At 41.5% G+C, this 27,727-nt stretch overlaps 3 protein-coding genes and 1 long non-coding RNA gene across 5 annotated transcripts in view; 2 read left to right on the top strand and 2 right to left on the bottom strand.

Moving 5' to 3' along the window:
- eif4enif1 (eukaryotic translation initiation factor 4E nuclear import factor 1) overlaps window positions 1-8,552 on the bottom strand; it is a 12,159-nt gene extending 3,607 nt beyond the window's left edge. Inside the window, exons 1-11 of one of the 2 annotated variants that reach the window (XM_027278997.1) lie at window positions 8,499-8,552; window positions 6,916-7,072; window positions 6,757-6,830; window positions 5,634-5,761; window positions 5,220-5,494; window positions 4,390-4,588; window positions 4,107-4,270; window positions 3,314-3,452; window positions 2,878-3,054; window positions 1,696-1,967; window positions 1,038-1,112 (exon numbers count right to left, since the gene is read on the bottom strand). In XM_027278997.1, the coding sequence (XP_027134798.1) occupies window positions 1,038-1,112; window positions 1,696-1,967; window positions 2,878-3,054; window positions 3,314-3,452; window positions 4,107-4,270; window positions 4,390-4,588; window positions 5,220-5,494; window positions 5,634-5,761; window positions 6,757-6,830; window positions 6,916-7,011 (1,599 nt within the window). In that variant the 5' untranslated portion in view covers window positions 7,012-7,072; window positions 8,499-8,552. The remainder of the gene's footprint in view (window positions 1-1,037; window positions 1,113-1,695; window positions 1,968-2,877; window positions 3,055-3,313; window positions 3,453-4,106; window positions 4,271-4,389; window positions 4,589-5,219; window positions 5,495-5,633; window positions 5,762-6,756; window positions 6,831-6,915; window positions 7,073-8,498) is intronic. The other variant, XM_027278998.1, reaches the window with a different exon arrangement.
- Window positions 8,541-20,253, top strand: sfi1 (SFI1 centrin binding protein). Its single transcript, XM_019262457.2, has 31 exons — window positions 8,541-9,584; window positions 9,670-9,741; window positions 10,427-10,537; window positions 10,622-10,716; window positions 10,804-10,921; window positions 11,012-11,114; window positions 11,201-11,357; window positions 11,440-11,601; window positions 11,755-11,825; window positions 11,910-12,002; window positions 12,082-12,179; window positions 12,882-12,948; window positions 13,040-13,170; window positions 13,277-13,358; window positions 13,439-13,617; window positions 13,712-13,787; window positions 14,070-14,165; window positions 14,260-14,336; window positions 14,427-14,529; window positions 14,628-14,724; window positions 15,422-15,582; window positions 15,664-15,738; window positions 16,144-16,218; window positions 16,325-16,501; window positions 16,575-16,783; window positions 16,869-16,931; window positions 17,073-17,316; window positions 17,393-17,441; window positions 17,541-17,664; window positions 17,751-17,850; window positions 19,377-20,253. The coding sequence occupies exons 1-31, from the start codon at window positions 9,421-9,423 to the stop codon at window positions 19,545-19,547; spliced, it is 3,600 nt and encodes a 1,199-aa protein (XP_019118002.2). The 5' UTR covers window positions 8,541-9,420; the 3' UTR covers window positions 19,548-20,253.
- Window positions 19,802-27,727, top strand: sxph (saxiphilin). The gene is made up of 17 exons (XM_027278999.1): window positions 19,802-20,075; window positions 20,450-20,613; window positions 21,420-21,519; window positions 21,636-21,812; window positions 21,905-22,067; window positions 22,180-22,244; window positions 22,938-23,095; window positions 23,206-23,392; window positions 23,482-23,630; window positions 23,720-23,810; window positions 24,326-24,373; window positions 24,455-24,637; window positions 24,734-24,881; window positions 25,470-25,552; window positions 25,643-25,827; window positions 26,783-26,969; window positions 27,074-27,727. The coding sequence occupies exons 1-17, from the start codon at window positions 19,838-19,840 to the stop codon at window positions 27,115-27,117; spliced, it is 2,370 nt and encodes a 789-aa protein (XP_027134800.1). The 5' UTR covers window positions 19,802-19,837; the 3' UTR covers window positions 27,118-27,727.
- Window positions 23,505-24,511, bottom strand: LOC113745827 (uncharacterized). The gene is made up of 3 exons (XR_003462438.1): window positions 24,406-24,511; window positions 23,687-23,789; window positions 23,505-23,611 (listed from the first exon to the last, which is right to left on the bottom strand). It is a non-coding gene; the product is annotated as an uncharacterized LOC113745827 (long non-coding RNA).

Raw genomic sequence — 27,727 nt, 5'->3', positions numbered from 1 at the left:
AATGGGACACCAACACGGACAGTTAGGACCGCCACTTACTGGTCGATTGGTCCATATGAACAAATTCTTGGATAGACAATGCTGGTGTTACTTTCATAAAGATGGTCAGGGAAATGTAACAATTTAGTAGCGATTCAAATACATTTTACTCATGTTTCTGTTTTGATAAATTATGGTTTAATGGACTGAGTCCCCATTTTCACAAATTTGAACTCCTAGTCCTAATTAGGGCCCAAACACGGCACGCTGTGCGAGGCCCTATTGGATTTCAAATGTTTAAAAGTAAAATCGTATTTTAGACTGCCGATATGTACTCAAACTCACAAAAATTTGCCTACCCCCAAAGTTATCAAAATTATGAATTTTGGGGAAACTGTGGGCGTGGCGATCCATAAAAAGATTCAAAGAAGAAATCGGCAGGAAGCACCTTCTCAGAGCTGTCTGAAACCGATATTATGCACATTTTGACGTGTGCACATGTGCGAGGGCCCGACCATCGCTGCTTGCAGCTTTAATTTACTGAACATTTTCTCAGCTCCAAACTATTTATGTTAAATAACATCGGCCTTTAACCTCAGAGGACAGAAGAGCAGAGTAGATATTTTATTTTTGTCGGCAGCGCGGGTGCCTTTTACTCCAGATTACTTTCTCAGTGGGGGCCGGTAACTGTTCGAGCTGCAGTATGCAAATTTAGTTGATAGAAGGCAACAAACTAGCTGCGTGTGAAAAAGAAACCAAACTGCAGGAATTCATTTGCATGGCAATGTTGTGCAACTGATTTAAAGGGTAAGTAAGATTTCAGTTGAACACAGCAGAATGATGCCACAAGAAAACGGGCAGGTGCTGTTGAAAAGAACAATAAGTGTCATGTCAGTGCTTAACTTAAGAAACCCAGAAAAAGATTCATCCTGTGACAACTGATGAACCACCTCATCACAGACCTGTCACACATCTGGACATCCTCAAACTGAATACAATTTGCACCTGGTGCTAAATACTAATCAGCATTAGCCTGAGAAGATAGCTGACATACACACCTGAAATATGTTCTTCTGCTGCTGAGCAGGCACTGGAGCCTCAGACACGCTCACCACAGCTGGATCTGAAGGTTGCTGCGTTGTACAGGGAGAACAAATGTGTGCCAGGTGCAACAAAACAAAAACAAAAAAAAAAAAAACACATTTCCTTGTAAAAACCCATCTGAGTGAGAAATGTTGAGTGTTTGGGAGGCATTTAGAAGAGCATTACAAAATAGCTTTGAAGTATGTGGCCACCTGATCCATTTCAGTATTTATCAAATCCAGAATTTGGTGAATCCTCCTCAAAAAACTCCAACACTGCGAGACCACTGAGATGGATTTGTACACGCAGGTCACAATTAAAAGTGTCCCGCATGCAAGTCAGGTAAACCTTCAGATAAAATGTATTATTGCCAGTGCTAACATTCATCCAATGACAGTGGTTCTTGTCTCAGTACAGAAATAAAACCACATCACCAATTCAGAAACAGACTTGCATAAAAGAGGACACACTCAAATATATAACCTCAAGACAAATTTATGCCCATCACTTCCTGGTCAGTTTGTGTTTTTCAGAACTGGGTTGTTTTAGGTTTAAAAAAAAAAAAAAAAGCTCAGGGACAGGTCTGTACGGTCAATACAAGTAAAAAAGGAACAAAAATATAAAATGACTTACATTGTTCGTGTTGGTTTTGGGGTGAGTTGGCAGAGTTCCACTTGCCTTCATGCTGCTGACCAGTTTATTAAAGGCCGACATGTCCGAGTCACGTGAATGTGGACGGGCGCTGGGGCCCCCGGTTAAAGCCTCCTCTAAATGTTCAGCCATGAAAGGCGTGCCATTGCCCCTCTGTGGAGGAGGCACCTTTCGCACCTGTGGCTCTGAGCCCAGCTTCATCCCCTTCATCCCTCCTTCCACTTCCTCCAGCGAGAGCACCGCTCCACAGTTAGCTGAGGACGGATGGATATAATTACACTTTATGCTGATCAAAAGAAACTGTACAGCGATTTATATACTGCATACTTTATAGAGTTATTTTTGGGACAATAATTTAATCTTTTGTTTCAATGATTATGAAGTAAAGACAAAGTTTTCATGTTGCAAAGTAATCAAAATGTGTGCTTCCATGTATTTGATTGGCCAATGTTGGGCATGGCTGGAGAAAAAGGCAATATCTGAGCCAGGCTTTTTTTTAAAACACGGTACTAATGTTGATCTGATCACAACCTCGGTATGAAGGGGTGAGATTTGGGAACCAACAGAGGATCTAAGGCTCACATGGGATAACATCCACAGAAAATCTATTCCATTTAGAGCGCATCAGTAACCTGGCAGCCAGATGTTGGACACAGTATCAAGGATGCAATTGTAAACAACATCTGGAACAACAGAGATGTCGAGGCCTTGAAAAGCCACAAACACTAAGAAAACTTCAATCTCCTTAAAACGTTCAAATATGAATTTTCTTTTCCGTGTATAAAAACGCTAATTTGTTAGTCAAAGCATAAAATAATGCTGATTTTGCCAGACCGTTTCTATAGAGGGCTTACGGTCCTAATACATCTGGTAGTTGTAGGCATGGTTGCAAGTCAATGAGCGGGACTAGTGCACAGAAATACTGGATTTGGTCAGATATTTAGTTTACCGGATTAGCCAAAATCTCTTCGCCATCTGGTTATTGCATCTACAAAGTGTCCTATAATCACAATATGTACTACAACAAAAATTTAAAAGACCATTCCGAATTTTTATACATATAACCATATCATACAATACCACGTTATCTCACAGTATATTCTCAGTACAATAAGTGTCACGTGCCATGTTGACTGTGCATACATTTAGTGAATCGGCACTCACTGCTTTCCCGTAGACGAGCTTTGTTGACCGTCAGGGTAGAAAGAAGAGGCTTCAGGTCTATTTTGGCCTTATGCAGCAACTCCAAGATGTCCACCTTCTCCTTGCAGTCCGATGATTGAATAGGTGTGAAGTATGGGACAGGCCCGTGGCCAGGAGATGTGCAACGTGGCTCCAGCCCTTCAAGAAGAGTAAAACAGTTCCAAGACTTGTTACATCCAAAAGATATTTTGTTTTGGGGGCATTACAATAGCAGAGTGTAACCGACACTTGGTGAAATCTTGAACATGATTTATTCTGATAATTCATTGAATCTACTCTGAAAGCACGGGCCTCTGATCTTGAGGTTTCATGTGCAAATATGAGCTTTACAGATACTGTGCCTGGTTTTAAGCTATATAGTTACATGAAACTCCTTTGGGGAAAACAAATCAGTTACCTGCAAGTTTTTCCAGCTCCTCATGGGGAGTGGATCTCAGGCTGCTTGACTGGCTGCCTGAGGGGCTCATGTTACTGGAGAACCACTGACTGAAGCGGCTGGCCGACACGGGGCCCTCCCCCAAAACGTCCTCTATCATCTGCAAGACACAAACAGGCGTCTGTGAGACAGCGTGGGGAAACAACTCAGCAGACCGAAGGATACGAGGACAAAAAGGTGGCACTTACGTGTCGAGCGTTTTCCTTCCATTTAGCACAAAATGTGCCAGAAGATTGAAGGCAGTGACATTGAGTGTGCTGCTGTTTGGCCTTGTGTTGATTTAATGCCACAGGCCAGTCAGTACACAGAGCTTTCATATTTAGTTTGCAGACTGGTTCACTGTCTGTCCCAATTAGTAAGCAGGTCTAATGTAGCTATCGTGATGGGCATAAATTTGGACCACGGATACATTTTAACCCCATGCAGTAGCCCGCTGACAATGATATTTAGGAAGTACACCATTCAGTGACAATGCCCACCACCAGAGAGCAGGTTCAGTGAGATCAAGCAATGCAGCAGAGGTAATCTTGTGCTGACATTAAAAATGCTTGTTTTGTTTATTTAAAATGTATGTATTGCAATCTCGCCCTTTAAAAATGTGCTTTAATAGTTATACAAATGCATGTCTAGTTTGAGGTGAAGGAAAACCTCTACTGTTAAGCTTTGTCATTCCTTGTGTGATGTTCACACCATTAAAAAAATAAATAAAATAAAAGAATGCCAACGAAACCACTCAGTGCACCCCAGTACTTACAGAGGCCAGTCCTGGCATCGTCTTCTCCAGATTAAAGAATTCGTTGAAGTCGAAGTCTCCAGTTGATTGTTCGGGCAGAACATCAGGGTGTGGAACCTCCTGATCGGCAGAAGACTGCAAACCCACATCTTGCTCTCCAGCCTGTCCACCATTACATTCCACTGCTACACACAAATGTTCCAAAACCACACACACATAAAAACAAAACCATGAAGAAAAAAGAAAAAAGGGTATGCTACAGTATGGTGCTGTACTTCTCAAGAAGAACAAGGCTTTGACATGCCTTCTTTTAAAGACTCTGCCCGCTTCCTTGACCGCTTGGACCTGCGCTTATCATCTTCCAGGATTTTGTCGTCAAATCCAATGAGCTCAATCGTCTCAGACTGGCTGGTGGGTCCGCCGGAGAACCACTCTGGCTCCTCCTCTGCGTAAGAGTCGTTCCTTCTCCTTTCACTAAACACACGTTTGTCACAGAAATCTCTCTGCAAAAGATGAGACAAGGCAATCACTCTTTGTGCTTCCCATGCTGCTACAAATGAATGACATTGAGTCTTTAGTCCAAGCACCACCTTCATTATTTTACCAATAAGTAAAAGTTGTTTGCTATAATCTGCTAACGTCGAATGGACTTCTTTAATAGTGAGTAAAATCATTTTTTATGTTGTATCCATCCATCATCTATAATAGCTTATCCTTCGCAGAGTGGTGAAACCTGGAGCCGATTCCTGCCGACATTGATCTAGAAGGGGGGAGCCCCCCACAACAGTTTGCCAGTACATCACAGGGCTGACAGTGACTACAGTCATCAATTAACCTGAAGGTCTTTGGACTGTGGGAGGACGCTCGCGCACTATGAGAAAACAAGTAAACTCCAGACAGAAGCCAGGTTCAAACACAGAACCTTCTTGCTGTTAAGAGTCAGTGATAACCACTGTGCCATCGTGCAGCTCATTTAATCATGCAAAATAAAACTCATGAAGGACACATGTGCCTGTGATTTAGAACAACTCTTTGTCAATCCCAGTTACATTAGAAAGAACTCTCAAGGCACCGACAGCCTTGGCATCTGAAGAAAAATCCATTATGCATGGAAAGAAAGCAATGAACACCAACCCTGAATCTTTTATCCTTAAAGTCTCTCTCACGTTCCCTCTCCTTCTCAGCACGGGCTTCTCTTTCGAACGCTCGAGCAGCAATTATGCGGCCACTGCCAATTCTGCGTGCGGCTCCTAGACGGAGACTCTCATTCTCTTTATTTTCCAGGGGGCTGATAGGGCGACGGGCGTGGGGCGCAAGGGCAGCGTTGCCTTGACATCCGCCTCCAAAGCTGCGTCGCTGTGGGCTCAGTACGACATCCAGATCATCCTCCTTTAACCGCTCACGAGGATCTGTTAACAATGTGTCAAAGTTTTAGATGTTTAAAGTCGATAGCAACACCCACGCAATCACATGATCACATTACTACAAAGCCAATCTGAAGTTGAGCTTGATTAAAAGATCATTTAATGTTTTTTCTAGAACATTTACCTGGGATTCTTCGTTTCAAAGGGACTCTTTCATCTGCATAGTCCTTCTTAAAACCTTCCACTGGAGAGCTACGCTCTGAAGTGGGATACAGTGAGGCGTGCCACTTCTCAGGGTCCCAGACACCTTCACTGTATCACAACACACAATTATATAATACATTAAACATGATTCCAAAAAGCTCATCTCAGAAGGGTAAAAGGTGGTTTTACATACAAATAAAACATTCAAAGGTCAAATCACACTAACAATGAAGGATACATAACGAGTACAGATGTCCAGAAAACCTGCGGTTATCGATTTAATCTGATTGCAACCAACACAGAATGTACAGAACAGAACAAAGGAAGTTTGGTAGCTCGGCAGCATCTACTTTGCAAAAGCAGTCTTCAGAATTTACAACTGCAGTAATAAGAAACACAAATGAGCTGAGGACCAAACATCTCAACTTGTGCCTTCACTCTAAAGAAATAAATTACAACATCTGACATCAGAAACCATCTTTGCCCAACGACTATGCGGTCAGTGTTTCCTCATGGAATCTAATGTGTTGCACTGAAATCCAAGACAGAAGTAAACCGAACTAAAGCAGAAGGAATCTCTGTCTGCGTGTCTGTTATCCCATTTTCTCAACAACTCTCCATTCAGTGAACTCTTAGATTTCAATTACAGGGCTAATGTTAGTCTATAATAAGACAATTTTAATACATAAAAATTCACGTTTGTCATAAAAATATACATTTTGCTTTCATGTGTAATGTGTCTTTGGCCTAAATTCAGTCAATAAAATGTTGTTAACAAAGAAGCAGACATAATTAAGAGTAACCTTTTTGTGTATACTTCTAAACTTTGGGTCTACAGTGTTTTACTGGCTTAAAAAAACAAAACAAAGATAGGTTTGAACAGCAGGGCTCTGTAGGATTGACAATCATTCGGGGGGGGACGATGAAACAGCTCATCTTGGACAGTTATTGGCGAAAAAGTTGAGACAAACATCAAAATAGTTGATTCATCGGCAGACCTGCTGTTACTGACTCACATCTCAAATTTGATGCAAATTGTGCAGAACGTATAGAAGCATGTCACAAAATATTATTCTGATAATTAAGAGGAAGTCAATTCTTACCTGTCATATTTCTCAGAGAGACACTCTGGCCTTTCATTGGAGACTGGCAGTTCTTTTATTTCCAGAAGCTCCTCCTGTATAATAAACAGTTCATTTAAGTTTAGAAGAACTGTGTAAGGCCCTTGAATGATCACATTTTTTGGCAGCATTTGTCATCACCTTTGTGTATCTGAAGGGAGCTGTGACTGTTGGCTGTTTGACTTGGTCGACAGCAGCATCGCCATTCTTCTGCTCCACACAAGCATCGTTCTCCATGACTGATGATTTCAGACGCAGAGCAAACAGCTTCCAGCCCCGATGACAATGACCCCGGCTCCTGTTGGAAACAAATGTTGTTAACTGACTGTTAAACAGTTGATCAACGAGAGATATAATTTATTCATCCCACCATGGAGAAATTTACTTGTTACAGCAGCAGAGGAGCATGTAGCATAGACTACAGAATTAGAAAAAGCAAAAAAAAAAAAAAACAAACAAACAAATTAAACAGACAGAAACCTTCACAATAAACACGAAAAACAATCAACCTTCAAAAACAGACAAGTACTGAGGATAAAAGTGGCATGATATATATAAAGAGTATTGTAATGTAAAGTGACCATAGTGTAAGAAATAAAACTGCAAGGTATAAATGAAATAAAATAGAAAAAGATTGCAATGGGACATGAACAGGAGACTACAACATGATCAGGTGGTGCAGGTGTTGTAAAGGCTGACAGCAGCAGAGCCTCTCCTTACACCGTGGGTGTAGCAGTCTGCTGCTGAAGGAGCTGCTCAGTGTCATGTAGGGGGTGAGAGGTGTTGTCCATGACGGATGTCATCTTAGCCAACATCCTCCTCTATGGAGTCCACTTCATTTATACCTTGCAGTTATTATTCATATCATGGTCACTTACCTTTGTAATACTATTTATATTATGGTCACTACTCTTGCAATAATATTTGTATCATGGTCACTTTCTTTGCAATATTTCTTACACTATGGTCACTTTATATTACAATACTCTTCATATATCATGCTACTTTTATCCTCAGTACTTGTCTGTTTGAAGGTTGGTTGTTTTTCGTGTTTATTGTGTAGGTTATAGATATTTCTGTCTGTTTATTGTTTTGTTTTTTGCCTTTTCTACTTGTTTCTAATTCTGTAGTGTATGCTACACTTTCCTCTGCTGTTTGTAACAAGTACATTCCCCCGTGGTGGGATGAATAAAGTATATTTAATCTAATCTAATGAAAATAAAATAGAATAAAACAACTGTTGTCACTGGGGGGAAAAAACTAAAGCTAAGAAAAGTGTTCTGGCTTCAAACATGAACAAAATATAATAGAGATAATAAAAACTCGAGCTAACGTCGAGTGGACTGTTTAAACACAAACGCTGCAGGTTAATTAGCACCTTAATTGACAACAGCCAGAGACGAGACGTGTCAATTACGACGATTCAACTACAGCCTTTAACGTTTAATTGACACGTTTCCCTGTAAAAGTCTAGACGTGAAAAACCTCCAGTGAGCACAAACACTTTGACTAAACACGTCACTAAAGCAGCACGTCGAGAAATTAATCAAGAAAATAACACGCGAGCAGCAGTTAGCACAGACGTTGCTCGCGCCCCCCCTCCCCTCCACACACACACACACACACACACACACAGCTTCAATCGTGCTGTAAAAAAAAAAAAAAAAAAAAAGCCCCACAAACAACTAAATATCTGGTATATTCAGAAAAAGAAAAAGACTTACTCAGTTTGAACGCTGCGTGGATTTCTGGCAGCGATAGTTCACGTCAGTTAGCTGAACGCTGCGTGGATTTCTGGCAGCGATAGTTCACGTCAGTTAGCTGGCTAGCTGGCGGAGCTAACTAGCTGGCCGGGGGATAAAGCCCACCCAGCGCGGAGCACCGAATATCAAGCCGGTTCAGCCGTTTCAGTGACCTCCACAAACACACGACGTACTAGGGTAACTAAACACAATTAACAACAGATCCAAACGACCAGTGAGTTCACACACGGGCTGTGTAATCTCGGATATTTGTCCGCTCTTTCTCTGTTTTCTTGAGTTGTAGCAGCGATTTTCCTCTGATCGCCGCTTTAAGAAGGTCCTAGGAAAGATTACACCGTGCCCGCTGCGCCTTTGTAGAAACCGTAAGCGTTCAATAGGCACTGGTTAGGGCAGCTACTTATTGTCGTTGGGTTGGCTTGATTTGCTGCCCCGTCGAAGCCGTCACCCGGCTCTTCTTTGTGTCAACATGAGTCCCCGCCCTCACGGGCTGTACAGGAGTAACATCGCGAGTAGCCGTTACTCTGGGTACGTTCCAGACGGTTAGTACTCAAAAAAATAAATATGTCACAAGTTAAATTCCCGCTTTTATCGCGTGGCGTTAAACCCGTCGCTTTATTTACAGCGTTAAAAAAACGTTAAAAGTACACCTTTAAACGTACGTGACTTGAACTTAGTGAATTGGGTGCTGCGCAGTGGATCTTGCGCCGCCTGTTGCCATTGACAACTGCGTCTGGAACGAACCATAGCGTCACACCCACGATCACGTGACAAGGAAAAACAAACGCGCGGTACTACTTAGTTACCCCAAACAGTCACGTTCAGTTAAAAAAGAAGTGTGTTTAGGAGGTGAAGTGTTGTTTTTTATTTTATTTTATTTAAAATAATGCAAAGTAACGGCCGGAGGCCAGATTTAGTAAGAGCCCGAGCACCGAGCAGCAGCTGTGGGGCTGAAGCAAAAGCAGTCCGTAAAGTTCAGAGCAGGAAGGTTCCCTACAGAGTTGGATACAGCTGGAACAGAGGTGGACGGCTGAAGGAGCTGAGGATAAGGTGCTCACACACTTTCTTTCTGTGTTTTTAAAAAAAATATATCTTTTATAACTCTAAGTCTAACTTTTTTTTCCAATCACTGCAGGCACTTGGCAAGGAAGTTCCTGAAGATATGGATCCAGAAAACCTTTGGACGAGTTCTTCCTCATGAAGCCAGGTGACATGTTACACAAGTCGGTGAATGAGCATTAAAGTTAGAGCCATAGTCAGTTTGGAGGGTGACAGTAGCTCAGTCTGGAGGGATTTGTCTTGGGTACAGGACCAAATGAAGGATGGGGTAATAGCTGGAGAGGTACCAGTTCACTTCACCATCTCTGCACATTTGCATGTCTATTTCAACTTCAACTTTATTTATTTATATAGCACCTTTCATACAGAGTCATAGCCCAAAGTGCTTCACGGAGCAGAGTAAAAACAGAAATAGACAAAAACTAACAGATCTTAAGGTAAGAGAGCAGTTGCATGAAAAACTAGAGATTAGAAGAAAAGTAAAAAGCATAAAAAACTACAACAACGAAACAAATACGAAGAAAAATTAAGACCTATAGGGTAAAAAGCATAATTTAAGGAACGGTGAATAAGCACCAGAGATAAAAGTAACAGGGAGTGATCAGGACATTAAAACTCAGCAGTGAATGGCCAGGCTAAAGAGGTATGTCTTAAGTAGTTTTTTAGGTGCAGTCCCAGTCTATGATCCCTTATTCTATTTATTCTATCTATGATCCGTATTTCAGGTAAAATGCATGTAAAAAAAACTCTATTCTACTGTAATTTGCCTACTTTTTATTGCATGTTGAACTCTATTCTACTGTAATTTGCCTACTTTTTATTGCATGTTGCAGGTTTCACTATAGGAGCGTGGTACTGAGACGAACCTTTGAAGGATGGAAAGACGAGTGGTGGGCGTCCCGGAGAGAGTGGAGTCTTACAATGCGAGCAGAGTGTCACCACAGGTCCATGATCCAGTCTTGTACCTCAGTCAGCCAGTTACATGCAGTGGTTTGATTCTCCTAATGATGTGTTTTTTTGCGTTTCAGGTACTATCTGTGTAACTTGGCCTTCCGTAGCTGGCGAACGTTTATGACACTGCAGAGGGAAAAGAAGAGCAAGATCCAAGATGCTCAATCATTTGGTATGATTTTTGAACACTAGGAATGTGTTAAAGCATTATGTTTTGTAGCTGTTCTGGCGTTAATCACTGCTCTGTTTCTTTAACTAGCTGATAGGCAACGGATGCGTCTGGTCTTGGACAGATGGGAGGTTTTCACAGAGATGAGGCAAATGAAGAACAGAATGCTTCAATCTGCCCTTGAGCTGAACAGACTCACAACCCTGCAGTAGGAGCATTATTTCTGAATCAAACACACACTTAAAATGCTTAGCAGATTGTTGGTTTTTAACACTGTCTTGTTTATTCACCTGTGCAGCTCAGTGTGGAGCTTGTGGCAGACCAGACTGCAGCAGCAGCAAGACCTTTACGCTTTAGAGGAACAAGCCCTGAAACAGAAGGCGCTAACTTTACAGAGCAGGGTAAAGACATTGTCTAAAGCACCCTTAAATCATATATTCTGAACGTTATGTGCGATGAACATGATGTGTGAGCTTCTATTTTTAAGACTTGGCTTCAGTGGAAAGCAATGCACACAGCTGCTTGTTGTCAGAGAGAGAAAGAATCTAAAGCTGCTCGTCACTTCATCCTCAGACTGAAAGGAAAAACACTACGTCGTTGGAAAAGTTATGTGTCCAGTCTCCAAATCAAGAAAAAGTCACAAGGTCATTAGAAACTTTCATTTAATATAAACCACAAGCTCATTCATACTATACCTCTTATGTATATTCAACTGTTTTTATCCAGCTGTGGCTCAGCGTGCATACCATCTCCACCTGATGATGACGTGTTGGAGTAAATGGAGCAGTGCCTTGCTTCGCAAACAAAGCGAGGAGGTGCGTTTGGAAGCCGCAGGGCATTTGGCCGTACGGAGCAGCCAACGCAGAGCACTGGAGCGCTGGAGAGCTTGTATCCTAAACATAAAACAAACATACCTTCCTTTTTTTTATTTATTTTTTTTATACCAACTGCAGCATCATAAGTAAGACTTGTGGGCCATCAGAGGATAGTAAGAGCTCATAATTATCAGTACAGCTGTTTGATCCTTAAGCTTGTCCATAGACGTGACATTGTGCCGAGAAGAGGATGAAAAAAACAGGATTGCAAGTCGACATCATCGTCATCATTTACTGGTGAGAACTGCAAATAAAAGCAACCGCATATAAGCAGAGCATGCGATCATTTATTGTATTGATCACTGTGTGTTCTTGTTGCAGCGTGCCGGACTACAGGGACTTTCTCTTAACGTCATCCGGAACAAAACTCACCGACTGAACAACAACATGGCTGTCCAACATTATCATCAGACTGTAACTAACCAACACTCGTCTTATCAACTTAATATCACTGTGCCAATGACGTACTTTAAGGAATGTCTGTGTTTTGTAGATGACAAACAAGTATTGGAAGCTGTGGCAGGACCGTCTGGAGGAAGCTGAAGATGAGTGTTTTCAACCCCAAAGAGAAATGGCGCTGACTACCTACAGGTCATTTTTTAAATTTTCTGATCCCTACCTGTAAGTTCACTATGTTTGATCAGGAGGGAAAATATATTGGGGAAAAGTGATAATTACAATTATTTTGATTATTGACATTGACATTATTGACATGACAATTGAGCTTAGAGACTTTATATTTTTATTGTTCTTTCACACTTAAATCAACAGAGGCCTGCTTCCACACTGACTGTGCTACATTCCTGCAAATGTACAAATCTTTGTAAATAAATTAAAAAAAGGGGGAAAAAAGCCCAGTTTTTATTCACAGTGCGTTTCCTAGAAGCAAATTCCGAATAAAATTTGAAATCAACAAAGCACTGCTTTCACATTCACTGGATAAATAGAGGATGGTGATATATATTACTCTTCTACTTTGAAGTGTAGCTACTACGTCCAGGTCCACAAAAATGAAGCCAAATCAATCCCCCCTCAGATGGCTGGCTGTTAGTCGAGGACACAGTTGACTGGATATGTGACTGAAGAACATCAGTATCCCAGTCGATCGTGTCCATTTAATTGTGGGATGCCAAAATCATTACCACAATTAATATTAAATCAACACTTTATGTGAAATGTGCAACATGTTTGTAGGTTGGATGCTACGACACAGGGTTGCACAATTAATTTAATATTAAGTTTGTTGCATACATTGGATTTAAATTGTGACTTGAATTGTTTTTGTCCTCACAGCACGTCTCTGATGAGCAGCTGTTTTCACTACTGGAGAGAGAAACTTGCTGAGCAGAGACACATGCAGGTATTTTTTTAGCAGCAGTAGGTGAAAACACGATTGAAATCCCCCCATATAGTTTGATTACAGACTCTCACACATCATGTTTTCTCTGCAGGAACTGGAGCGGCGTGCCGACATGTGGTTTGCTGAACGCGTGTTGCCTCTGTGTTTTAACTCGTGGGTTGATTTTACTCTGCAGAGGAGACTCCGTGAACAGAGGAAACACAAGGCGGAAGTTTATAATCGGTGAGTGACCGCCCATCTCCCAGATTTGTACTTTCATTATTATTATTTTTTTAAATAAGCAGAGTTGATCTGACTGTTGTGATTTCTGTGATCACTGTGTTGTCAGCCAGCGTCAGTACACTTGGGTGTTTTACACCTGGTGGGGACATTCAGAGAAGCACAAGGAGCAGATGCTTTCTGAGCGGATGGTATGTTCGGCTGTAAACACAAACGACTGCACATGGTTTATTGTGTATCAGATGCTGACAGATAACTCGCTTGTTATCAGGCAGTTTTACACGAGGAGCAGTGCCGCTTGCAGAGAGCCTGGAGTCGCTGGAGACAGCGGACAGAGCAGCGGATCAAGGAGGAGGAGAAACGGGAAGCCTCAGAGCGTCTGTACCTACACAGGCTGCTTCGCAAAACAGTGACACAGTGGAAGGACAACAGCACCGAGATACGACACAGGTGAAGCAAATGTAGCGCTGTGAAGTGTTTGAGTAGAGTGGTTAGTCTGTTGGCTGAACTCATATTTTGTGAACACATTTTGTTTGCATGTCAGGAGAAATCAAGAGCAGCAGGCCTGTCGTCAGGGTGACCTGCGTTGCATGAGATGGGCTGTGGAAAAATGGAAACAGGTGACTGCTCTGTCCTGTTTGCACATCTGTTCACATAATGTTTGATGAGAAGAATACCTTTATGCTCAAGGTTTGAAAAAACTAAACAGAAACCGACCTGGAACCTGGAAAGCTGTTCTGCCAAACATCTCTGGTGGCCTGCGTAGTGTCTCCAGTAATGATGAGTCAGCACGTGTCCCAGGAACACCAGTTGTGTAAAGAAATTCAAAGACGCAGTGGCACCAACACAAATCAGATGCGCAGTTATCTGTTTCAGGCCTGTGTGTGTGTGTGTTTGGTCAGTTTGTTCAGAGCCAGCGAGTGAAGAGAAGCAGACTGAAGCAGATGCAGCGTTACCATGAAGTTAAACTACTCAAACGCACGTTTGTGGCCTGGAAGGTAACGTCAGCATTTCGTATTTGCATGATTGTGTTACGGTGGAGCGATAAAGACGATGGTAAAGCTGATAATCTGCGGCCTGCTGTATCCACAGACACACCATCTTCAAATATCTCAGGTCTATGCTCACGCAGAGGAACTTTACACGCGACATAAACAGAACTCTCTCAGGTACTGAACACAAGTATTTATATATATTCACATCTTAAATCTTGAATTTCCTTTAATTAGAAAGATTCTCAATAATCTGTCCCTCTGCAGGAAGGTTCTGTCGGTCTGGAGGGAGAACGCAGTGCTTCTGGCAGAAGTCAGGCTCATGGAGCAACGAGCACAGGATCACTTCCAGCATTTCCTCCAACTGAAGGTTATAAAGCAGTCTGCTGCTATCACATGCAAAACGCCAGTAGTTAATCCTCTGTCGGAGCCTTTGTTCATTGTTTTCTTTGCACTAAATCTGTCAAGGTGCTTCTTGCTTGGAGAGAAGCAACAACACGTGCAGTATCAAAGCGCCACCAGCAGGAGGAAGCAGTCAGCAGGGCTCAGAGGTCCATAAATCAAGGTAATAGACCACATGTAGTATGACTTCAGTATGTCTAACAGATGGATTTTTTAATGCTAATGTCACTTCTCTGCAAAGTATTTGGGTAATGTCTTAGAACTACAGCTTCGGAGTTAAGAAGTGTTTGTTTGATGCAATTTTATTTGCTCTTACTCTTGTTGCTGCCAGCTGATTGGTCAACTTTCAAAGACGAGACAGAATATGAAAACAGGCTATGATGACAAAAGACGCTCACACAGGAAATCCAACAAAACTAAGGCCGCACTTTATTACAAATTAAGTTTGAAACAGACATTTATTCCAAAAAAATCTTGATTCATGGCCGATGACCGCCCACCATGAACTGGTTTCTGCCTCTCAAAGGATTTTTTTTCCTTGCCACCGTCGCCAAGTGCTTGCTCATGGTGGGAATACTTGTCTGTGTAAATAATGTCATAAAGCGTACTGTCCAGATCTGCTGTATTATGAGATAACTTCTGTTATGATTCAGTGCTAGATTAATAAAACTGAATTTAGCCTTTCTACAATGTTCCAGACAAACGGGAGTTGTTGTGATCTACTCCTGTTGTATCACTCTTTTCACAATATTCCACCACAGCTGTTAAGTTCATCTTGTGTCAGAATGCTATTAAGATTTGAGATGTGTACATGATTTCTTCTACACTTTTTGTTTTATGTGATGTTTTTCGGTGTTTAGTGCGGCTGCTGCGGTCCTTGAGACAATGGAGGAAGCGAACCAGGGAGGCTCGGAGAGAGCGGATCTGCATGGAAAAAGCCAGACGGCACCATGAGTCCGAACTCCTTTCCAAGGCGATGAAAGCATGGAATGTGCATCACAGCCAATATCAGAAAAATAAGGTTGTAACTTCATTATCCCTTCATGTTAACCGCTGACTTCATGCCATTACATGACTTTTTAACAGTATGATCATTTCATAGGTAATGAAACGACAGGGGATCATTTTGCTGAGGTTGAAGATGTACCAGACGTACTTTGAACTGTGGAAAGTAAAGGTTTGTTAATATTCTTCTTCACACAGCAAACACATAAACACATTTTTACACATAAAATATTATTTTTCTTGTCATGAGGAACACAACCAGGCCAGAAAAACTGTTACTGACCCATACTAGAGACAAATTTAGGATGTGTCTCAACTTCTCCTGCTCTGATTTTGACTATTCTATTTTTTTTTCTCTCACTTGTCCCCTAACTTTACTAAAAAATACTAAATCGCCCTTTTAAAATTGCTAATCTTAGCCAGGTGTAAAGACTTGTCCCTGTTTTTATTTCGTATTATGTTGTTTCTTCTGTTGCTAATTGTTCAGCCTCTGTAAGGAACAGATATCAAGGTCAGACAGTGGTTTGATTTAGTGCAGTTAAGCTTGCCGTGACCTTGGTTTCCTTCCTGCTAACAGCTGCAGCACAGACGGAGAGAAGCTAAACAGACGGAGCGAGCGCTCTGGCACTGGTCCCTCACTCTTCAGGCCAAAGTAACACCTGCCTGCACATTCTTCTCTCGCTGCAAAATCCAGCACTGAATTTGTAGAGCCGGTGTTTTGTGCGGCTTAACGTGTCGTTTTGTGAACCCCGCTGCAGGTGCTGTACGGATGGAGGCTGCTGGTCACAGAGCAGCGCAGGAAACGAGAGCAGGCGGCCCGAGCTGCACAGGTCTACAGGGACCAGCTGCTGAGGGAGGGCGTGACGTGCATCCTCACCTACGCTGCTCACATGAACGACCTCACAACGAGCCTAACACAACACAGCCAGGAGCAGGTGGGTGGATCTGTGTTTGTGTGCTTTGTGCCGCTTTTAATGCGAGTTCACCAAGTCTGTCTGTGTCCTGCAGAGATTGCCCAGACATGCCCAGAGAGTGGTTAGGCGTTGTTTTATGTGGTGGAAGCAGCGGGCGCTGTGTAAAACACGCAGCAGGCAAGAGGTCAAAGAGCAACCCCCAAGAAAGAGTGTGACCTTCTGTTTGGACACGCCTGGAGTGAAGAGTCTTTCTCCGTCTGACTCAGCAGAGCAGGAGGATGAAGTTGAAATGCTTAGCAAGCTGTAAGTTTGAACCCTTGACAGGTTTGTAAAATGTGTTCAACACATGGACTCAGAAAGTCAGAGAGTTTTTTTTCTTTTTTCGCAGGATGCTCAGCTCCAAGCATCGACTTCAGCCACGTCGCCGGGAGGATCTGTTCCTGGAAATAAAGTCAGTTTTTTTCTATATCATCCACATTTTAGATAGAATTCAAATTAGAAATCAGCTCATGTTGAAACATCACGTTAAAAATCTTCCTTGCTTACTCACAAAAGCTTTTTTTCCTCTTCTTGTTTTGTTGTTTTGTTTTAGCACTGAGAATCAGTCGGACGTCACAAGCACTGAAGCAGCTCCAAAACCCTCGCAGCTCAGTGGCCGTACAGTGTTGTCCTGCCACCATCCTGCTCAAGTCTCTTCTACCTCCACAGATCAGACAATCATCACATGTAATGTGTCACCCTGTGAGCCTCACACGTCCACTATGGACTCACCTCACGAGACCCGAGACATTCTTTTACCCCCCTCTGCTTTCATGACCCTTGGGGCCGAAGATAAGGTAATAATCACCTCTGCATTCAGTGGTGAATTAAACAACGTGACTCGAGTTATAGTGTCTGCTTTTTTTTTTTAAGGGGGGGACCAGCAGCTTAGGTTTTAGAGATCGCTCATTCGTTTATCCAGGTATGAGAGCTGCATTCTCTTAATTCAAGATAATATAACACAATTGGCTCGGATTGTGCAGAACCATGTGAACAAATGAACAACTTTTGCTTCTTTCAGACGTACGTCTGAGAGCATCCAGTGGAAAAGCTGCGGAGATAGATCCAGCTTCAGATCTGACCAGAGAGCTGCTCGACATCCGGCTGGAAATGAAGACTTACCAACAGGACAGGAAGCAGCTCCGGTAAGAAATTAGTGAGAACAGTGTTTCTCGTCGTGTTGAGTTGTTGGACACATTGTCTACACAGTAAATGATGCATGCTCACTCAGGGCTTGGCAGAAACTGAAGGAGGTATTACGAAGCTGGCTGCGGAGCAGCGGAAAGGACGAACAAGTGGAAAAACATGCTGTTTGTCAAGAGCTGAAGGAGGTAAGAGTGTATTACTTGTCATTATTTTATGGTGAAGGGGGAAAAAAAAAACACTTAAAATGCCAACCGGAAGGATGAATTATCAGCACTTGTATGGCTCTTAGATTTGAAGTTTGCACTAGAAATATTACAGAATTGTTTAAAACTTAAACACGTGTCTGTACTGCATCTGAAAACATGTTTTGTTAGCTAATAGCGCCACCTGTCAGTCGAGGTGTTTCAGGCTCTTGATGACATATTTATACACAGTCTATAACTACGACTAACAAATAAAAGTAGCGACTGATGAAATACTTTAAATTATGTAACTGTAACCTGTGAGGCGTTGATTATAGGGATTGATTTATTATTGTTATTTACTACTACTATTATTACAGCTTAACTTTTCAAATGACTTGCACTGATGGCTTAAATTATGCACGCATTCCTATGAGGACAATAAATCATTAGCCATAAATAAAGCAGCAATCAGTGGAGACATAAGGAGAACTGGTATAAAATTACTAAGCGCATTTACTCAAAGTACAAACTTGAGCTACTTGTTGTTGTTGTTGTTGTTGTTAGTTCACTTGAGGTAACTTTATTCTTCTACTTTAGAGTAGAAATGCAGTCATTAAAGATTTTGATGGTTTGGTTACAGTTCACGATAATATTGCATTCATTTATTTCACAGCAGTATGCACGTGTAAAAATTATGTGAGCATTGTTCTCCTGTTCAGTGAAAATGAAAGAAGGAAACTGAGAACATTTCTTCAGGTGTTGTGCCGTTTGAGGGGTTACGGTTAATCCCAATTTCACTCCAAACCATGGTTTCAAACATCACAGTGTTGTGACCGCTAGGCCTCGGCTATACCGAGTGTTTCCATCACGTAAATCAATAAAACAGAGGTGAGTAAAGAATTCGGCTTTCAGTTCGATGTAAGCATCCAACATCAAAACAGGAAGAGGAGCATTTTGTGAATTAAACACCACTCAAAGGCATGAGAGATGTTCTCAGTTTGCTTCTTTCATTTTCACTAAAACTGCAGAGAAACAAGCAAAAAAGTGCTTGTGTGATTTTAGACATCTGTCGTGCTGGGTGAAAACCAATGTGAATTTTTCCTCACACTATCAAAATCTATAATTGTTGCATCCCTGTTTTACTTTACTACATCTCAGAGGTATATATTGTAGTTTTTAATCTATTACATTTGTCTGACAGCTTTAGTTACTTTTCAGATTTGAGAATTTTCCATGTATCTGCAAATATGGTATTTTTGATTTGATAGATGTTCCTCTATGGGTTGACGGCATTGTCACAAACCTGGAAACAGCTGTTTTTCTGACCTCATGAGAAGTTGATTTGTGGTTCTCACAGGACAGCAGCAGTAATATTAATCTGAAAACATGATGTTGAAGGTTATCGTAGGTAACCAGGTCAGCTTAGACTTTCACTTCTTATCCAAGAAACCTCCATAAAGGATCTTAATATTACTTCCACCAGAGATCACTGAAACTCAAACTGATGTTTTTTTTGGTGTCCACAGTTGGAGGAGCGCATCGACAGACTGTCCACCAAACTGGAGAAACAGAAACCAATAATGCTTCTCCACAGAGAGAGGATCCAGCATTTGCAGACTGTGCTCACAGATCTCAATGTGTTTACAACATTAGAGGAAATAGTTCTCACACAATCCAAAAGTGACGACACCTGCTGATCGTTTGGGACCACGGGGTCATCTGCCTGGATCACATTTCATATAACGGCATGAAGTGAAAGGGAAACCTGTTCACCAGCCGGTTGCTTGCTTGTTTTAACATTTGTACCTCTTCTGCACTCGTGAGGATAAAAAGCTTTTTAAATTTTATTTCTGTTAAATATCCTGTAAACAAATCCCTCAAAACACATTAAAGCCACGTTCCTTTCTCTGCTACATCTACACTTAAAATCTCCAAAAGCGTTGGCTAGGGGTCGTCCTTGTGACGGCTGGTGCTAAATATTTTCCATATGTGTGAAAAAAATGTGACTTTACTGTTTTCAGAGGAGCTGCCTTTACGCAATGGGTTTTCTATTTATCCGTTAGTGCCAGTGCCTCTAATACTTTGGAAAATCTATGCAGGAGTATCTGGACAGCTGTCTGGTGTGCTCCGCAGACTACGTAAGGCAGGTTTGAGCTACAACAGGCTAAAAATGCGAGGACTTTATGCCATTTTAGTCTTTTTCATCTTTGTCTGCTGTACCAGAGGTGAGTTTTGTTACTGAACTAGTTTATTTGCCTACATTGTTAACTTATTTAATGTTCATATTCAGTCTCATTGTGTTGTTCAAAGTATTTTTATTCTTTTGTACATGTTTGGCTTGATTGTTTCCAAACTGTTTGGAACTTTTTGTGGACTTTAATAAAATCTAAAGGCAGCGTTGCATTTTTGTAAACTGTGGAATTATTTGACAACATTTATAATATTAAAGTCAATTTTAATAATCTACAAAATGCACAAAGGAATTAATCAAATACCTGCAACTTTCTAAACATTAATATGCACGAAGCAAACAAATAATTCTGTACAAAATGTACATTATCTTCTGATGAACGTGTGTGGTTATCCCTTGCACGTTAAGCTAAGAAGATGCGGTGGTGCACGGTGTCAGATCCTGAGCAGAGGAAGTGTGCAGAACTCGCCAAAACTCTGGTGGCAGTGTTGCCGCCAGCTGTCGTGGCGGCTTATGCCAGACTCTCCTGCATACGAGCGTCCAGCACAACTGACTGCATCGATAGGATCAGGGTGAGCCATCTTCACCTTAAATGTTAAGGTGTGCCAAGGACAAAGAAGTATATACAAATAACAGCCATATGAAGTTTGTGTATTAAATCAATATGTTATGAAGCTTTTCCTGATAAATGTACAAAGAAAATCAAGATGGAAAATAGAAAGTGAACAGATAATAGACATAGAAAATAGATGGATGTTGAAAGGTTTAGAAATAGTGTGGTGGTTTTCTACCTTTCAGTGTTTCATTGGGATCATTGAACACAAACAGTGATCTGTTCTACAGATCACATCAAAGGGTTTGAGATCTGATACTGACATCGATATTTGAGAGTTTAAATAGCAAAATATAATTTTTTTTACAATAACATTTCCATCAGTATCACTCATATTTGTTATTAAAGAGCCGTGGCCAAGATGTGTCTGAGATGTGAAAGGTGTGTTGATAAATCAACTTATCAGTGCTTCTTGATGTATCTGGAGATACTGCTCCAAACATAACTTTAGCAATTTTGTACTGCAGTTTCTTGTCACTTATCAGCCACCATATACGCTGATACCCAGCAGATTTATCAGGTTAAATCTCCTCTTGATGGTTACCAGTTTATAGTGTCAGATGTGGGAAAATCCAAAGACATTTGACGGTACTGTTTTAATAAAAAACTTTTTAAATTAATGTTGCAACAATCTTTGAATGCTTAAATCTCTCTTGGGTGATTCTGTACAATGAAAGTCTTCAAAAGTGCATGAACCCTGATGGAGCAGTCACTATAATAATCTTTTATAGTATTAAGACTTCTCGTGTAAACGCTTTGTTTCAGGGTAACCGTGCTGATATAGTGACGTTAGACGCAGGAGAGGTTTATTCTGCTGTGAAGCAGTTTGGCCTTGTTGTCGTCGCCAAGGAGATCTACAGTGATGGTAGGTTAACCTCAGATTTCTGAGACACTTCAGCATGTGTCTTCAGCACTAGGGTCTGAGTCAGTATACCTGTGTGTGTGTGTGTGTGTGTGTGTCCATCTATGTGCGTCCTGCAGGAGGCTGCATTCTGTCTGTGGCTGTGGTGAGAAACAGCACTTTGGACATACGGTCCCTGCAGGGCCTCAGGACCTGTCACAGTGGGGTTAGATGGACGGCTGGATGGAGTCTTCCCCTCGGCTTCCTTCTATCCCGCAACTACCTGAGCTGGTCGAAGGAGCAGCCGCTCAGTCAGGGTAATGAGATTACAATCAACTGTTTCCATTTTCTATTTTGTCATCTCTGGTCCTTTTCTGTCCACTCATTTGTTTTTCTCCTCTCGGGGCAGACGTCAGTACCTTTTTCAGTGCCAGCTGCATTCCTGGAGCTGCTGCCATGGCACCACCTCTGTGCTCTCTGTGCCAAGGACATAAGTCCTACATTCGGCAGAAGAATTACCACTGCGAAACATCGCACAGTGAGCCCTTCTACAACAACCAAGGGGCCCTTAGGTCAGGCTCAACAGAGGATCAGGAATCCCCCAACTTGATTGGATTGAATTATTTTGTATTATATTTTGAATTATATATATTTTTTTTTATTGCCTCTTTTGCTCTTTCACAGATGTCTCAGGAGCGGAGCAGGAGATGTTGCATTTGTGGACCATTTAGCTCTTGAAAGTTTTGAAGGTAAACTATCCTCAACTGGATTCTTAAAATATCTAGATTAAAAACTTTTTTTTTCTGGTGGCCGAGATACTGGCCATGTCCCCAGTTCAAGTCCAGCCAGGGATTTTTGCTCTTATCCCTTATGTCTTTTTTTATTTTCTGTTACATTTAACTATACAAGTGATTGCCAAACTGGGGTAAGATGTATATAGATGTATCTCTGGGTGCACCAGTTACCAGGAGTGCTTTGAAAACATTGTGGAGTAGCTCAGCTCATTTGAAAAAGTAGAATTATGATTTAATTAGAAAATATATGCATGTTCAAATATTTGTGTTTAGGAGGAAATAAGATTATGTGAAAATGTTTGAGGCTAAACTTTAGTTTATCAAGTGGCACAATAATCAATAAACGTGTGGTTACATTAAACTGACGCAGTTTACCACCAGCCGGAGTCAGTTTTAACACCTGAACACCACCTGCTGCACATGAGAGTTCAGTCTCCACCGAGCTGTGAAGTCAAAAGATGAAAGTAACGGATGAATTATTGAAATGTCATCTGCCTCTAGACGTACAAATAGAAAACCTGCTGAAGAAAGACAGAGAGGATCACTGTGTCTTATATTCACTCTTATATAAATGATAGTATTAAATCATTTCCAGTTTATTTTTAAGGATTGTAACATCTGCTTTTCATATCGTGTTTGTTCTCTCAGACAGTGACAGAGACGAGTTCAGATTGCTGTGCACAAATGGCACACAAGCTCCTCTCAGCCACTACAGGAGTTGTAATCTGGGTCGTGGTCCAGGTGGCGGCATGGTCACCAGATTTAACATTCGCAAGGTTGCTCGCAAGTTTCTTAACACGGTGCAGGTAAAAAAAAAATTTCCCCATTTTTGCCCTCAAATATTCCTTTGTTTCCACGCTACGTGTCCTTTTACCACATTATAATATTCTTAAAGATTCTTTATTGTTGTCAACAGATGCTGTTTGGCCAACGAGGTCGAGAGAGGCAGCGCTTCCAACTCTTCAACTCATCTTCCTTTGGGGAAAACGATCTTCTCTTCAAAGATGTGACAGATAAACTCGCCGTTCTTCCAGATGACATGGAAGTCAGTCAGGTGTTGGGGTTGGATTACGTGGCACTCCTCAAAGGCCTCGGACATGAAGGTGCATACGCATGTTGTCGTGTGGTCGTTAATCGTTCTGTTAAAAAACAGATGTGCTGCGATTTTATGACCTCATTGAATTGCTTGCAGGAAGTTCACTGGAGGACAGCGTGGTGCGATGGTGCTGTATCAGCCATGCAGAGCAGAAGAAATGTGAGCAGTGGGCTCTGAGTATAAAGTCAGACCCGCTAGTGTGTGTTAAAGCGGCCTCAATCCGCGACTGTATCGAGAAAATTAAAGTAAGTCATTCGGGTAATATAAATCACAGGATGTTTGGATATTAAAGTTGCATCACCTGTATTCTCTCCCAACATCACTGATGCCACAGAGGGACGAGGTGGACGCTGTCTCGCTGGATGCAACTCACTCTTTCATCGCAGGGAGATGTGGCCTTGTTCCTGTGGTTACAGAATATTATGGTAAGACTCTGGTTCTACCTAAGTCTGCTCTGAAAACATATACACACACAACAAAGAGATCAGGGATACCATCGAAATCTAGTACTGAATTACAATTGCATTGAAAAAATCAATCTGGGGCAGCTGGTTGTAGATCTGTGAAGACGTTTCACCTCCTCATCCAAGAGGCCTCTTCAGTTTTGGCAGTCTAACTTATTCAGCCTTGGTTCGATCATTAACCAGACTACTGTTTCCACTTCATTAGTGCTCCTTGTCGTTGTGACGACTGTTGCCTGAGTAGTTAAGGTCACCTGAGGTCTGTTGTGGTGTCTGGGTGAGAGGTGAAACACCCAGTTACTCCAGATAAACTCGACTCTTCCATGAAACAAATGATGGATGGGAAGGTTTAATAATATTATACAAGGCCTAACTCTCATATTTTCTCAAGCTTGCAGTCTTCTCAACGTTTTATAAACTAAATAATAATAAAAAAATACTGATCTGTTTCCACTGTGCCTCTCTCATCTCTCTCTCAGGAAGAGAATGCGTACCAGCCGAAGGATCGACACACTTAGAGACCGATGGTGAGACACCACAGTAAACGACCAACTTGTACCTGACGTGATTGTCTTTGCACTGAACCCCGCCTGCGTCTCTGTCCTCAGTGTTGCCTTCAGTGGTCGGTGTGGCGGTGGCAAAGCGCTCCAGCAGAAGCATATTCATCGGGAACCTCGGAGGCCGTCGCTCTTGTCATGGACACATGTACAGCCCGGCAGGCTGGCTGCTGCCCTACAGACACACGTTAAGCCTGGAGCACAACAGCAGCTCCCCCTGTGATCCAGACCAAGGTGCTGTTCTGAACATGGAGAACTTGTTATGAGATGAGATGTGATGTTATATTTCTTCTCTGTATGGCTGCAGTGAGTCACTTTGTGTTTTCTTAGTGTACAACCAGGTGTTTTGGAAAGGCTGTCTTCCCGGCTCTCAGGGGAATCTCTGTAAAGTGTGTATGGGAGGCACCGGGGAGGCTGCCACCAAACGCTGCGCTGACAACCACAATGAGCGTTACTATGGCAACATGGGAGCTCTAAGGTATATGGCTTACCGTACCTGAACTCATTTATCGTAGTATCCATTATTGTAGTTTTTGTTTTACTTGTCCTGGTTTATGATATTTGTCTTAGGATTTCCCAGTACAATGATCAATAATAATGCAACTTGAATTTAGTTTATGATGCTCGCAGCATTTTGGAGAATATTTTTTGGTCACCTTCAAGTGCAACAATTACCTTTCTAACAGTATTCACATTGCAAATGCTCCATTATTTTTACCAACTAGTTTCTAACTTTGTCTTTGGCATGTGTACCATTGGTTAGATTGATTAGAAAACAAGACTGGTGAGAGAGGCAAGAGTGAACTAAGTTGTGAGCTTTAAACCAAAAAGTAAGCTGAATGATGTTGATGGAGTCAGGTGATAGTTCTCCGTCGGCTATATAAGAAATAACTTGATCCATTGTTAATATAGAAATGTTGATTATAGCTGCTTTAAGAAGAAATCAACAGCACCTCCAGAAATTGTTCTACTACCTGTATGGATGGATGCTATTATGGCTAAATGCAGAAATGTATTATGTAGTTTGTCTGAACTGACCCTTTAATCCTCTACTCATCGCTCACAGGTGTCTGGTTGGAGATCCAAGTGGTAAAAGCTACGGGGATGTGGCCTTCCTCGAGCAGCACAACCTTCAGGCCAACATTCTCAGTGAGATATCCAAGACAAGGTTTTAACACAGACTGATACAAACATATAGTGTATGTTTATTTTGATACATTATGTCACATTGTACTTCAGATTTGGGTTCCACTGGTTGGGCGGATGGGTGGGCGTCATCAGATTTTGAGCTGCTGTGTGGTGACGGTCGCCGGGCCCCGCTGTCAGAGTGGGAGAGCTGTAACCTCGGAGTCATCCCACCGAACACCATCATGACACGGCCTGTACTCACGGCACGAGTGTACGACTTCCTCATGAAGTCACAGGTCAGCTTAAGATTTTTTTTTTTAAATCAATTTGAGTGTTTCTGTGTGTGTGTGTGTGTGTGTGTGTGTGTGTGTGTGTGTGTGTCCTGATGTAGTACAATAGCAGATAGTACACAGTCTATGGCTCCATTCCAATCCGCCCGTACACCTGCCACCTACCCACTTTAACAAGGGAAAGTTGAAAAGTTGAAAGTGTTGGAGGGAAAGTGTTATTCAAAACCAATAAGTTTTATGAGGAAGTAGATTATAAAACCCTCCAAGACAACAAAACTCCTCAAGTGTAACACCTCTTCTGTGTCTGGGTCAGAGGAAACACCGCATACCTACAAATCTGAGTCCCATGCAGTTCAGGAAAAAAAAAAGTTGCCTCACCTCAAACAGACATAATATATTTGACTATTTTTGTGCACACATAATGAAATTAGAGGAAACAGAACACGTGTTGATTTTATATAAAAAGAAAGTTATTACTAGTAGTCGTAGTTGTTGTTGTTGGGAGAAAAACAAGGACTTGCTCAGATTAATAATTGTGGTCAAAAGAGCAGGGGACTGACTTCAAGTCATTATCTTTGACGAGCATATTATACCATGGATGTAATCAGTGTGTCCTTGTCCCATGAAGCTTCAGCTTCAGGGACAAATTAGATCTTTTTCTCTGGTTAGCCTCACGCAAAACAGCACTGTGGTTGTCACTGCATATTTTTCTGAATAAAATATTCTAAAATTAGCTACATTTTTATTTAAATCAGGAATTATCTGTACACAAGTGTGCAAATCTTACACTGTACTGATCTAAAATCATCACCGAGGTCCAACAGAAGTTCTAGTCACGGCCACATTGCAAGTAGCAACTATTGCCAAAGATCCTGTTCTTTACTGCTTCTGATGATTAAATGATGATGCATGTCACTTCAGAAAGAAAACGTGCGAGTGGATATTTACTTATATCTTACAGGAAACTTTGGCAGCCAACCCAAACGCAGAGTTCAAGCTCTTTGAGTCTCTGCAATATGGAGAAAGTGATCTGCTGTTCAAAGACGCAACTCAGTGCTTTGTCCACACGAGCCACTTGGACTACCGCTCCATCCTCGGAGACGAGTTTTACAATCACGTAGAAACTGTCTTCAACTGCACACACTCAGGTATGACGACACACACATACACTTGCTTACTTGTCAAACAGATAATTAAAACCACCCCTCACACGTGTAAATAATTCAAATGTTGTTCATTTTCCTTATTACAGATATCTTGGAGTTTTGTAATCAGGACGTGTGCAGCATATTTTAAACGGACACACCAAAGTAAACATTACCTCTCCCTGCGCTGCTCAGTGGTTTCATCCTTCATCCACATCTGCAAATCATCACTGGTATCATCATGTTCACAGCAGAGATTAAAGTCTTAAACTCTGCTGTGAACTGAAGAGATTGGTCTCTTTAACAACTGCCACATGTTCTTGTTTAATAAACACATTAAGTGATAAAGAAAAAACCCTCAGGCTCAGCTGTCATTATAAACTTACAATGACATAATGAAAACACATTTGCTTTGAAACCACCTCCTGCTATGACTACACTTGTAAACCAACGGGTGTAAAATCAATGTGTGTATAAAATGTAAACATGTAAATGTTCCAAGTTTTGACTCAAATGTTACATTTTTACAGTAATTGTATCACTCTGTTTGTTAAGCAATTTCAAAATGAGTGTGAGACTGTAGAGTATTATGACGTTCGTTTAAAATTAGCTCTGAAATAACTGGAGGCTATACATTTTTACACATATTTTCAGAGGACGTCCACACTAGTTTTTACAGAATGCTTGTGAATGAAGCGTTGGTTATTCAAACTCTGTGTTTATGGGAAGAAAAGTTTTTTTTTCCTTGTACAAATTATGTA

The sequence above is a fragment of the Larimichthys crocea genome, chromosome VI (assembly GCF_000972845.2).
Source record: "Larimichthys crocea isolate SSNF chromosome VI, L_crocea_2.0, whole genome shotgun sequence".
Taxonomy (NCBI): domain Eukaryota; kingdom Metazoa; phylum Chordata; class Actinopteri; family Sciaenidae; genus Larimichthys; species Larimichthys crocea.
This window is presented reverse-complemented; position numbering and strand designations above follow the sequence as displayed.